The sequence below is a fragment of the Maniola jurtina genome, chromosome 18 (genome assembly GCF_905333055.1).
Source record: "Maniola jurtina chromosome 18, ilManJurt1.1, whole genome shotgun sequence".
Classification (NCBI taxonomy): Eukaryota; Metazoa; Arthropoda; class Insecta; order Lepidoptera; family Nymphalidae; genus Maniola; species Maniola jurtina.
Window position 1 is genome coordinate 9,980,295 of NC_060046.1, and position 13,916 is coordinate 9,994,210.

Sequence of the window (13,916 nt, forward strand, 5' to 3'; positions counted from 1 at the left end):
TTTACTTCCACACTTTTGATCTGGTTGGAGGCTTTGGCCGTGGCTAGTTACCAGTTACCACCCTTACTTGCAAAACCGCGCCGCTTAGCGATTTAGCGTTCCGGTACGATACCGTCTAGAAGACAAAGGGGTATGGGTTTAATAAAAACTTCTATACTTCTTCCGCTTAGTTAGCCCTCTTCCATCTTAGACTGCATCATCACTTACCACCAGGTGGGATCGCAGTCAAGGGCAACGTTGTATCTGAATAAATAAATAAAAAACTAGTGAAAAAATCGATTTTGCAGTAGGTAATGAACGTTTCTTTAAATTTTAAAACCTGAGAACCGAAGATTTTGGTCTCGGAGCACAATCGTGACCGGCTTAGTCATGGCCACGTTCATGACTCCTGACTAATCATTGCCTGCATAGTTCAGTGGTAGGTACCTACATAACTACTGCTTTTTTATCCGTCTCATTGAGTAACTTTGGAAGTTGTCAGTTTTTATGCGTTTTAACGTGTTAGCCCAGTCGTTAAGACGTCGGTCTCCTCTTCGGGACATCTGGGGGCACGCACTTCTGACTTTTTTTTAAATATTTATACCAGAAAGAAGTAACAATAAAGAGAAAAAAGGAGAAAAAGAAGGAAGAAGAAGTTTTCGTAGTTAGGTATGGGCATTTAAGCAATTAATGGTGAAGAAAAAACATCGTAAGGAAATCTGCATGCGAGAGAGTTCTGTATAATGCTCTGCCAATCCGCACTTGGCCAACTTGGTAGACTATGGCCAAAGCCGTCTCATTGTGAGAGACGATCCGTTCTTAGCAGTGAGCCGGCGAAGGGTTGATCATGATGTTGATGATTCTTAGATTTACGATTTAATAAGTTCAATATTCGCTCGCGTCTGGTCCGAGGAAGACTTCGGCTGCAGCCAATTGCCACCCTATCGGCATAAGACTACGGCGAGCGATTGAGCGTTTCAATACAATACGATGCCCTGACATGGCCTGAATTTTAATCAAGCTTTTTTCAAACTTTTTTTTAATCAGACTTTTATATAATCTCCAAATTACGTCTATACAGAAAGCATTTCATTGCCTAACTGTTCAGAAATAAATATATGGACTCGGAGCCCGTGGTGGCCAGACCTTCGTTATTTCGTCGACCAGAAACCTATCTGGCAGAGGGTTGCCACTTGCCACTATATTAAGGCTGAGATCTATAGAACGAACTTTGACTTAAGACATTGTTAAAACGAGACGGCGTTATACCGCTGGCATAAATCTGTCTCGTTTTAACTGAAACTTTAGTCTAAGCAAAGTCAAAGTGAGGTCTATAGATTTCAACCTAAGTGTCTGGCAATGCATGACTGACATGATTTGTAATTCCGAAGAAAAAAAAAAATACACTTTATAGGTACTTTGGCGAAAGATTTTATACACCTTTGTTAAATGTTATCTGCCAAAGCCACGTTGATCCAAACTTCATAGTAGCTGATCGTCCCTCCCAGTGTTGGAAGCAATGCGTAGAGAAACTTTCAGCTTTTATAAAATAACGAAGTTCTGACCCTCACGGGCTCTCGCTCTAATAGAAGTGTTACGGTTGAACTGGCATAGTAGCTGAAGTTAGTTCAAAGTTAACCGCGGCGCGGAGGAAATAGTTAAAAGTAACTGAACTATAAACGGCACAATAACCAGTTAGTTGGTGTGCGACCCGCGATTATCCCACGGTGGCGTCGGAGGTATTGAATTTTTTTTAACATTATTAATGGTTAAGCTGTTGACCCTGGTAAGATTTTGTTTTGCTCTTGCACAGTTTATTTTTTGAATGATGAATTACCCGTATTCACAATCATTACTATGAGCTCTCACAGTGCGCTCGAATGTACACTGAGTGTACAGTGTAGGTTTATTTATTTATTAGGAAAACAAAAAGCTTAGTTAGGTCTTAGGTATATACTTACAGAAAAAAAGCTATTAGCTTTTCTGTATAGCTAATACAAATAAGCTATTACATAGGCCAATTAAGTTTCTATCGTTTAGTTAATGCAAAATTAGGAAAAGGTCTAATGTAATCTATGTCGCTTTTCTCTCAATACCGCACCGCACGCCCCCGCAAGCAATTCCACCCTCACCGCCTGGGTGCCTGGTGCACTTCGACCGCCCGTTCTGCAAGATCCTTTTTTCCACCCACATGCAAACTTTACTGTGGAATCAACTCCCTTCAGCGTTGTTCCATTAGATTACAACATGGGCTATAATAATAATAATAATAATTATTATTCAACAAGGGCGGACCAACAAATTCCTGAAAAGCCGGCAATGCATTGGCGGTTCCTCTAGTACTGCAAATGTTCATGGGTGGCAGTAATCGCCTAACATCAGGCAACCCGCACGTTTGCTCGCTATTTGTATTTTAAAAAAAAATTGCTCCAGTCTGGATCCTGTATTCAATTCATGTCGGTAACCGAACTCAAAATATATCTTGATGCCTTAGCCAAGCCATCGCATCACTGCACTAGATAAAATCTAGAAAACTGCAGCCCAGCTCAAAATAGAAAATATTTAGCAAAAGATACGTGTAAGAACTCGTATCAATATCATCATGTGATTTTTTGCAACCGAAAGTTGTGAATATGATACCGATCATCGAATGCTGGTCGCATACTTACTATACGGAGTGCAGACCAGCCAAATTAATGATTGAATTAAAACAGCAGTTCCGAAATTTATTTGAATTTAAAGGATTTTTTAATAAAATTAACATCAAATCAAACATTGCAAGAAATTAACAAAACAAAAAACGATTACTTATATTAATTAAAGATCAATCTTACCTATTCATCTTGAGTCCATGGACTTTGAACCCACATCTTAAAATCACACTGATTCGAACGTTACTTTTCTAATGTTTGCAGTTAATGTTTTTGAGTTTTTCCTTATTAGTTCAAAGTTCGTGTTTAACTTAGCACTTAGATTAAAATAAATTTTGAAATGTGACGTCACGAAATTTAGGACCCCTCCTACCCCCTTGTCACACAATGTCACACTTCATCGACTCCCTCCCCCTTACCATGTGACGTAATTTATGGATGGCCGCTTTTGCGGCCGGTCGCGGTGTTGTAATGTGCGATCAGCAGAAACCACACAATCGCTCGCCGGTGGCGATGGCGTCATCTTCAGTTGTATTGTCGATCCGTTCCGCCCATCCGCATGCACAAGTGTGTCAGGTGGACATGCAACATGCAGTTACAATTACATTTCATGTTTACGACTTCGCCACTAACTTTTACAATATCTGGAAGAGATTGATTGCTTCCTCTTTAAATTAGTTGAGTACTTAAAATTGTAAGGTAGGAAGTATCTGATTAATGTTTTCCGTATCTAAAAGTGATAAGAAATCAACAAAATAAACTAAATACCTTAATAATGAATGAATGAAAAAACTCTTACTTTAATCCGGAAGTTTTTGGGCCACTGAATACAAACCTAAACTCATTTCTATACATACGGAAAACTGTACTAAAATAGAGTCCAAAATTCGTGATTTTGATTACTGAGTAACTAGTACCTAAGTTTCCTAGCAAAACGGCTTAAAAAGTTAAATTTAAAGCGTGTCTACTATCAAAAGTCTCCAATGAAAACCTGAAGACACTTATAGCCAGTAGGTTGGAATAATGATCAGGAGGTATACCGCTTCGAGGGCTCCGTTCTCTGATTAGCTGACACTCTCTCGCTATTGGCTAAAATTATCAGATACAACAAGCATTACCATACATTCAACCAATCATAACAATTATTGCAGTTGTTGCACAAGGGACTGGTATGATGAAAATGATGTGCCTCGGCGCTTATTTTTCAATTCATTTTTTTCTCGCATCTCTTCTAAATAGCGTCCATTTTATTGTTACAGGGAACGTATAACAGTTACCACGGGTCACGTAACTCCACCGACGCCCACTCAAGATGACCAACCCAACCCAGGCACTATTCGCACCGAGGAGTACAAAAGGGACCTAGCAGAATTCCAAGCGCGGAGATCTGGAGGCAGCAAGGATCTGCAAGAGACTCCAGTAAAGAAGAAATGCGGACGCCACTCACTCCCCGTGTCTTGCACTGACTGCACCGGTGATCCCGACACAACTTTCAACTATGAGAAAAAGTCTGCCATGAAATATAAGAAGAAAACCCAAAATAAGCGTGAACGAAACGCACATTCTGAGGAAAGGGCTTACGAGGGCGTCCCAAACGTCCAGTTCCTATTTCAGAACCAGGTTTTTATGCCCGGCAATATGTACGGAGCGTCCTTTTCGGAGCCGAGGAAATCAAATAAACGCTATCCTAGACAAAGATCGCCCGATTTTCAAGTTCAAAAACAGATAGATTTTAAAGACGAACAGTCTTCATCACCGCCGCTATTCTTCAAAAACAATTCGTTGCATTTCAATACCAAGGAGTTCTTAAGTGAGCATGAAGAAGTCGATGGGCTGAACGCCGCTGGGGACGTGAAGACCTCTAGTCAGAGTTCTGGAAGTCAGAAGAACGACAGCTGCGAGGAGAAGCTGTGGGAAGTGATGAGCGAATTGAAGCATTTCGACCAGTGGGCCGATGAACAGCTGCAGGCTCCCTTTGTGAATACGAGCAAGTCTGATGATAGCAAGGTAACTTTTGAAAATCTTGGTTATGTACACATTATTAGAACAGCGATTTAGTATAGTCTGTAACTATATAGCAAGAAAGCTGAGGCTGCGTTTTAGTCGAATTTTACCTTTTTAGGGTTCCGTAACTCAAAAGGAAAATCAGAACCCTTATAGGATCGGAAAAAATACCCGAGTACGGAACCCTCGGTGCGCGAGTCTGACTCGCACTTGGCCGGTTTTTTCAGTATGACTCATAATCATGCTGCGGCCTTGTACAACAAGTGATAGTGAAGTGAGCAATATCCTTGACGCGGTGCTGATGATTCTTTCAGCGGTGCGGCTATCACGCCTTAGCTTTATATTCTGGAGTTTGCGCGGATTGACTAAAGCATAGCCATTAGCCAAACTGACCTTACTGTTACTGAGGATGCTTGTTCCCGGAAGAGGAGCGGAGCAGAGATGTGTAAAGCTGATAAATCAGATTATTGATAGATAATGTGATAATTTTCTCAGTCATCTCTCAAAAAACTTATTTGTCGACTACCAATTTGTCAACTGCATGGTATGGTATCCTTAGGCGGGATACTTTGTTGACTAGTTTAGAATGTAGTTAGATAGTTTCGGCAAATAGCGGGCTCGAGTTTCGAATACTGTTTTAAATTGATCGCGATAGTTTAAATTCTGGATTCCATATTGTTTGGCAGAGTGACACGAGTGCATTCGGTCTGCCTATCGCAAGCGCCTGTAACCTTAACGTGACGCTAGAGAAGAACAAGATCTGGAGCCGCGGCGCGTGGGGCGTGGTGCCGGTGCAGCTCAAGCGGCTGGCGGGCGTCACCGTGGATCGCGTGAGGAAGAAACAGAGCTTGGAAATAAACATACTGAGGTGAGTCTTCCTTCTATATCAGCAAGTGCTTTCAACGTGGCTGTGACACTAGAGAACAATATCTGGAACCGTGAGGCGTGGTGCCGGTGCAGCACAAGCGGCTGGCGGGCGTCACCGTGGAGCGCGTGAGGAAGAAACAGAGCTTGGAAATAAACATACTGAGGTGACTCTTCCTTCTATGTTAGCAAGTGCTTTCAACGTGGCTGGGACACTAGAGAAAAGATCTGGAGCCGTGGGGCGTGGTGACACAGGTTTTTATCCCGGAAAATAAAGGTTTCCATGGGATTTTAAAAACTTAAATTTTCGTTCACATGGACGAAATTGCAGGTATCTGCTAGTCATCTTATAAAAGCATATACTCGAACTAATAAAGGATTTCTGCACTTTGCGTAGACAGTAAGACGATGTAACTAGCATTTAACTGAATTAAGCCTGTGAGTAACAATCTTGTTTAGAATATCTTTTCAGCGAGATTTTCCTTTGAAAACATACAATACTTTTACTACAGGTACTTTTTAGGGTTCCGTACATCAAAAGGAAAAAGGAATCCTTACAGGACTCGCACTTGACCGGTTTTTGTCATTACCATCACTGTTCAACTTTGTTATATTTCATTACAGAAAATGTCGCCATCCCAACATCATACTTCTGATGGGACTGTATCCAGATGTGCAGAACAATATTCACATCATTTGCGAGCGGTGTAGCGACTCTTTGTTTGGTATTCTTCATGTTCAGGTAAGCAGCGTATAAACCACGGCATAAATAGATATATAGAAAACTTTATAGCACACGACAACATGAAATAAACAGCCAAGATAAATTAAAGAAATGTCTTTCTGTATATTTCTGCGCGGTCTGCTCTCACAGCTTACACTAGCCGTCAAAAAAATTAAATCAAGTCTTAAAATATATTAATCTTTTAAGGCCGATGATTTTTGTCAGCCCTAGAGCCCTAGCCATAGACTACAGTCTATTTGGGTTGCAAATTGCAAATACTCAGTATTTATCTAGTGCTTTGGTCTACAAAGTTTGGTGTAAAATGTTCACTTTTCATTTAGTCTGTAATTAAATTAATAAATGAATAAAAAAGCAAACAACATTTTTATTTAAATTATTGATAAGTAAATAATACGACAAGAAATCTACCAGGGTCGCATCCTCAGCGCGCAAACGTCAGTCCACTACGCGCTGGACATCGCCAACGCGCTGGTCTTCCTGCGCATGCATGGCTTTGTGCACACCGAGCTGAGCAGCATGAGCGTTATGATCACTGCACACGACACCGCCAAGCTGGCCGACGTGGCGCCCTGCGTGCCGCTGCCGACCAACACCAAACAAGCCAACAAGCGCTACGATGCCTACTCGCCGGAGCCGCTCTATGTCAATTTGACTGGTAAGTACTAAGTAGCAATCACAAATATTGGCCAAATCATTCGCCAAAAAGACATGCATGGCTTTGTGCACACATGAGCGTTATCTATACCACCGCCAAAGTGGCTGACGTAGCGGGTTTTTTGTAATTCTACCCCCCGTTTTTAACTTCCGCCTGGGCGAAGCCGGGGCGGGTCAGCTAGTATACTTGTATGGTATTTAGATATATACCCATATCGATTTATTTAAAAAAAAATTGAAGACTAAAAAGAATGTGATAAGAGAAATGTTGATTGTTGAAGGCGGCGGCGGTAGCGCCATCTTACGGTATACCTATCCGTCACCATTACTTCTGTCAATTAAGATTCTTCTGTATAGAAACTTCCTTGTCCTCGTAGGATAGGAATGACTTCAAAAATTTGGGGCTTGCTTCGCTCTTATTAGTAAAAAAAAATATTATTCCATCCAGACACACGAGATTCCACAGCAGAATCCGAACCCCTGATATCTCAACGGTCATCGGAAGCGTACCTCAGCGCCAACGCGGTGCCCAAACACTACAAGGCTTACTCTGAGTCGGAGCATTATCGCTGGCAGGCGCCGGAGCTGTTCTCGGCCGACGCAGACGGGCTGGTGTACCCGTGCTCCAAGAGCGACGTATATTCGCTGTGTATCATGCTGTGGGAATGCTGCAATGGTGAGTGCTGTATAGATGACGCCGGGTGATAAAAACCTTCTACCTTGAAGCTGCTTCGATTTTCGAATTTATTCGACGTTGCTCAGAAGTTAATTAGATCTGTGATCGTCAAATCTGTTTTATAAAGTTGGCCAAAAAATAAAAAACCATTTAAACATGTTCTGTCACTAGTACTTGGCTTTGTCGTCTTCCGAAGCTAATCCAACAAGCTGGTACTTAGCTGTGCCAAGTATTAGCTTGATGCATTGGATTCGGTGGATTATCGTCCAATAAGACTCATTGGTGACAAAGCGCTAATCAATTCTAAACTTAAAAGTTATGAACATTGTGACAAAGTTGTCTGTCTAATGGTAGTCTACAAGGGTATATTCAGAGAGTGTGCAAGAACATTTTGCCCGGGATCCTCCTTCACCTTTCTACTAAAATTGTACTGCAAGATATCGTCAAGGTCTGTATTTAAATAGAGGGTCTTCCAAAATTCGTAAAATCTACATTCACAGCTAGTTTTAAGTTTGCTAACCATTCAAATTATCGATTTAACTAAAAAAGTACGTCAAATTACGTCAAATGTGTATGACGTCACATCTATGTGTTTCGTACAAACGACCATTTTGAAGTTTGATAAAAAGGTTGCCGAATTAGCTAGTAGGCATCATCCCTATTATTGTCATTTGCAGCCGTCCTACCTTGGAAATCACTTTCCTACGACAAACTTAAGGAGCTATACACACTGTGGAAGATTGGAGTGTCTCTACCACAAGATGGGACCTACCCCGGCTCTCTGCTATCATTGCTGCAGCAGGGACTGACGCTGCAAAGAGACCAACGGATTGACCTAGCGTCACTTCAGTCTACTTTACTCGCAGTTCAGGTAATGGTCAATTTTATACTTCCACAACACCACAAACTTAGTTTTTGGATTTTTTCTTGACTTGTGTTGTAAGGCCTACCTACCTGTCAAACATGATTCTAGGTCAACAGGAAGTACTGTATAGGCTTTTATTCACTTTTCTTAACAGGCACGACAGACAAACACAACGAAGTGATCCTATAAGAGTACCTTTTTTCTTTTTGTGGTACAGAGCCCTAAAAATGGCTTCACAGAATTCTAATTCACGATAACTTGGTAAGAACTAAAAACTTGTAGATCTACTTTACCATGTGTATTATATTTGCAGCAAAATCTCGACCAAATGGAGTATATAATAATACCAGCTAGATTATCCAAAAAGAAGAGTAGCTTCAGCACTCAACCTTGGGACACCACATCTCCAACCGATTCCGACTGCGTCAGCCCCAAGAATATTCAACATAAAGCAGACATACATACACGGGGCAGTTCCACCTCGACAGACAGTGAGAAAGATACCAAAACCCTCTCATATGAAATCATCCATCAAGCCAACCAATTCAATTCCTTCACTACTGACAAGTGCTTCGTATCCGACGAAGAAATTCCAGATAACATTCCAATACCCAAATACGAACATTTACAAGACAAAGATTTCTCGAGTGCGTGTTCGACTCCGATAGCCAAGCTTCGGGCGAGAATCAAAGATATAGAATCCCCAGGCACATTACACAGAACTGATTCCACTGAATATTGCAGTATACTCAGCCCTGATGCAAGGAAATTTAGCCTCATGGATGAAAGTAGTAAGGACCAAAGTGCTGAGCGGTCTTCCGCCAAATTCAGTCGAAGCTTTACTCCCAAGTCATATAAACCCTTGCACATAAAAGTGCCCGAATGTAATTTGGACTCCATAAAGAATGTATTAAAAGAACAAAATGGGTTGGAGCGTTCGTCGTACAATTTCGATATAAAGAATTATAGTTTGCCTACAACGCCTATAGCACGGAGTAATAAATTGAGGAAAAATGCTTGGCTCTCAGGCGACTTGAATCTGAACAAGGTGGATACGGTGGATACTAAAGACCAGAAGAATGAATCCGTCAAGGCTCCTAGTACTGAAGGTAATATAATTAGTTTTATCTGATAATTACTGTGACGTCATTCAGAGTAAGATCAAAATATTTGGCAGAGTAATTGCCAACGTCCATACCATGTTGAATACACCGGTTCTCGTCCGATCACCGAAGTTAAGCAACATCGGGCGCGGTCAGTACTTGGATGGGTGACCGCCTGGGAACACCGCGTGATGTTGGCCTTTTTGCGGGTTTTTCATATTTTTTTCTTATATGATTTAGTTTATTTTTTTTACTTTTTTTGGACAATAAATATTATAAATAAAGACTCAATGGCAGATCTTTCTATCGTCGCACTGAGCATTGAAGAGTTCAAGCTTTCTATGACGTCATTCGCTTTAATAAGATCAAAATATTTAACTATGTAGTTGCCAACGTCCATACCATGTTGAATACACCGGTTCTCGTCCGATCACCGAAGTTAAGCAACATCGGGCGCGGTCAGTACTTGGATGGGTGACCGCCTGGGAACACCGCGTGATGTTGGCCTTTTTGCGGTTTTTTTTTCTTATTTGATTTAGATTTTTTTTACTTTTTTGGACAATAAATATTATAACCAAAGAATCAATGGCAGATTAGAATAGATAGAAAGATTTCTATCGTCACACAGCATCGAAGAGTTCAAGGATCTTATTCTTGGCTTTTTATGTTTTACAGGAACTGAAACCCAAAAGCCTGAACCAGTTTCAAAACATCAAGTTTTGGAGAAGGAAAATAAATCTGAGGGATTTTCCTCCAATGAGATCGATCGAAAGGAGAGTCTTTCGTGCGAAAGCATTAACACAATGACCACATTGCGGGATAGTTTTACGGGTCTCAGAAGGTAAATTCCTGAACTTTTTTCACCTTTTGTAAATTTTTTAGAATTCCAAACACATACTAAATCACTAAAACTACAAGATAAGGCAAATGGTTATTGGCGTTGGATTGTGTTAAGGAAGTATAACAATAACGCTGTTTTTGCTAGCGTTCTGTTTACACCCGTTTACAGAATAACAGACCTATATGCACGACTTTTCGCCTGATACAATAGAACCGCCAGTATTATAAAAGTGGTAGTACTATAATTTAGGCTGCGATGGGTCTGGCGTGTCCGTGTCGGATAAAAGTACCATAAAAATTAAGATAATAATAAAAAAATACAGAATAACAGACCCACGACTTTTCGCTTGATACAATAGAACCTGTCAGTTTTATAAAAGTGGTCATCATCAAAACACTACACAGCCCTGAGTGGGCCTTTGTTTGGTCAAGCAATCTTCGTCATTGGGGCCGGTCAGATGCAGCTTACTGCCAGCTCTGGACCCCCAAAACCCTCATGTCCTTCTCCACTCCAACAACCCACCGACCTCTAGGTCTTCCTCGGCCTCTGCGGCCGTCTGGTTTGCTGTCCAGCAATTTTTTCGGATTTTCTTTTTCGGACAACAAGGAACTTTTATTACAGAATAATAGACCCACCGCACGACTTTTCGCCCGATACAATAGACCCGCCAGTGTTAGAACGAGCGAGATCCCTCAACTGTATGAAGAACATCGGCGTAACCAAGTACAAGGTGGAGGAGGAAGTTCTAGCGAACGTCAACGTCAAACCGCTGGTTGCGATACACGAGAAGTGGATATACGAGGCTAGTAAGAAGACCGGGCGCTCCTTGTCACTACCTGAAGACAACAGGTAAGAAATACTTAGAATAGATTAAAATTCAGACTAAATACTTACCTATACATTGTCTAATTTAGCATGAATTTTGGCAGCTTTATAGCTGATGTGATATTATGGCGTAGTGACTGCTAAGCCTAGCTGAATCCATACTAATATTATAAATGCGAAAGTGTGTCTGTCTGTCTGCATGCTAGCTTATCACGGCCCAACAGTCAACAGTTTAATCAATTTTGATGAATTTTGGTACATAGTTAGCTTACATCCCGCGGAAGGACATAGGCTACTTTTTATCCCCGAAAATTAAAGAGCCCCACGGGATTCTTAAAGGCCCATCCGCTAAACCGATTTATATAAAATTTGGTATAGACGTAGCTTGCGTCCCGAAAATTGACATAGGCAACTTTTTATCCCGAAAAATCAAAGAGTTCCTATGGGATTTTCAAAAACTTAAATCCGCGGGGACGAAGTCGCGGGCATCATCTAGTTCTTCTATAATTCCTTAATCATGTTGATTCCCCAGGAGTACAGTAACAGCGGTCAAGCCAGCGTCTCATTGCGTGGACACGCTCCAGAAGTCTCTACCGCAACTCAACGTTCGCAGACCGAGTGTGGGCAAAACGATCCGACACCAGCCCGCGCCCACTGGTGGAAAGAACGGTCAGTTGGTGTGAGGGTGTTTGTATATAACTCGGTCGCGGTAAGTTAGCACCTCGCTGAAATGCGGCGCCTCTCCCACTTACCCGCTCACCTCCCCGCGGTCGTCTTGTCGCGTCAGTACAGTTCGCATACCGTCCCTAAACGTCAGTGTGACGTAATCGACGCGAGGTGCAAACTTAGCTTGACCGAGTAGTACTGTTATTAACTAACAAGCATGACTGCTTACATCAAGATTAGGCGCAATGCACACCTACAGAATGGAGTCAAAATCAACGTCTTTTTTGATAACAACTCGAACTAAAGCTTTATTTTCTTACGCATAATATGCGCCGCGCGCCCTTGGGTCTCTTCCGTGTTTTATTTTTTAATATGATTATGACAATTTCATTCGTATGACAAAGTAACTAAAGCTGAATATATTTTATATTTCAAGTTGACATGAAAACGGCTCTACGCCGCTCTGTGGGTATGCATCGGGCATTAATCTATGCTTTTAACCGTTATTTACTTACTGCATGTACAGTGTATACCACATAGTGTAGAAAATAAACTTACATTATACCTGCGCAGAAGACAATTTTTCATCAAATTTATTGGGTGTAAATTTATTAGGTAAAGTGAGGCGCGACGGCAAAGGTGTTTGTTTAATATCTGTCTATCAGTTATATGGTGTATTGGCGTCACTCAGAAAAGCAGGTATTATTTAAATATTTTTATCGAATTATTGGAATGTCCTCTCCAAAACCAACACAAAAAAAACACAAGTTTAATGTGTAAGGTTATCCGAGAGTTTTAATCTAAACAAACTAATGCCAAAATAAATAATTTAATTAGAGCGTGATTGCTATCACAACATCTAATTATTCAGTTCACAATCCAAATACCGAAAATATGCGATATCGCCCCGAATCTCGGAAGGAGACTGAACTAAAACCTTCGAAACACCCGTATTTATGCAAGTTCAATCTTGTTGGCCTCCTAGCAACAGATTGTATGACATCGAATGAGCCAAATATCGATTTTATCAAACTACCTGCATTAGATAAATTAATAATTTTATATTATTTTTGACAACTCGAATCAATTTTTAAAAATAACCTTACAGTTCGGCCGTCCTGAATTTAACACGTCCTCGTGTTTGTAATTAATCATGTCATGTCAGTCGCGGGCTTCCTTGCCCTAAGTCAAATCCAAATCATGGGCTATCCTGCCCTCCGTCAAATCATTAAAACCTACCCTTGAACTGCCGAACTCTCAGTTTTAATATCCAGTCAACAATAAATCCAAACGACTAACTTCTCATTCGATGTATACAAAATCTGAACCACTTATTGCAAATTACTTTTCACTACACAAAAGACTAAATTCTTTAAAAAAAACTAAAAATTTTAATCACCAAATCAAACTCAATAAAAATTTTAATCAAATGTGGGTTGTTTACAAAAAGATACCAAAGCGAAATTAAGACAACGTGAGACACATCCCACTTCTGAATTATTGGCGTCACTCAGAAAAGCAGGTATTATTTAAATATTTTTATCGAATTATTGGAATGTCCTCTCCAAAACCAACACAAAAAAAACACAAGTTTAATGTGTAAGGTTATCCGAGAGTTTTAATCTAAACAAACTAATGCCAAAATAAATAATTTAATTAGAGCGTGATTGCTATCACAACATCTAATTATTCAGTTCACAATCCAAATACCGAAAATATGCGATATCGCCCCGAATCTCGGAAGGAGACTGAACTAAAACCTTCGAAACACCCGTATTTATGCAAGTTCAATCTTGTTGGCCTCCTAGCAACAGATTGTATGACATCGAATGAGCCAAATATCGATTTTATCAAACTACCTGCATTAGATAAATTAATAATTTTATATTATTTTTGACAACTCGAATCAATTTTTAAAAATAACCTTACAGGTGTAATATAATTACAATTATAGTTGCATTGCCTTTGCTGTCAGTCAAAGTTTTTGTTTCCCCACTATGAAAGATCGTATGCGCAGATATCCCACCACTTTCGTTCAGAGCT

The 13,916-nt window shown here is 40.6% G+C and overlaps 1 protein-coding gene and 2 non-coding genes across 4 annotated transcripts in view; all 3 read left to right on the forward strand.

The window, feature by feature from the left end:
• Nucleotides 1-13,916, forward strand: part of LOC123874601 — a 34,572-nt gene that overhangs the window by 14,058 nt on the left and 6,598 nt on the right. For both annotated transcript variants that reach the window (XM_045920088.1, XM_045920089.1), the window contains 10 exons: nucleotides 3,890-4,637; nucleotides 5,321-5,502; nucleotides 6,123-6,240; nucleotides 6,655-6,898; nucleotides 7,346-7,573; nucleotides 8,251-8,444; nucleotides 8,752-9,547; nucleotides 10,217-10,382; nucleotides 11,004-11,231; nucleotides 11,740-11,876. In XM_045920088.1, coding sequence (XP_045776044.1) covers nucleotides 3,890-4,637; nucleotides 5,321-5,502; nucleotides 6,123-6,240; nucleotides 6,655-6,898; nucleotides 7,346-7,573; nucleotides 8,251-8,444; nucleotides 8,752-9,547; nucleotides 10,217-10,382; nucleotides 11,004-11,231; nucleotides 11,740-11,876 — 3,041 coding nt within the window. The remainder of the gene's footprint in view (nucleotides 1-3,889; nucleotides 4,638-5,320; nucleotides 5,503-6,122; nucleotides 6,241-6,654; nucleotides 6,899-7,345; nucleotides 7,574-8,250; nucleotides 8,445-8,751; nucleotides 9,548-10,216; nucleotides 10,383-11,003; nucleotides 11,232-11,739; nucleotides 11,877-13,916) is intronic.
• Nucleotides 9,623-9,741, forward strand: LOC123874699. The gene has a single exon (XR_006797987.1). It is a non-coding gene; the product is annotated as a 5S ribosomal RNA (ribosomal RNA).
• LOC123874680 lies at nucleotides 9,930-10,048 on the forward strand. The gene has a single exon (XR_006797971.1). It is a non-coding gene; the product is annotated as a 5S ribosomal RNA (ribosomal RNA).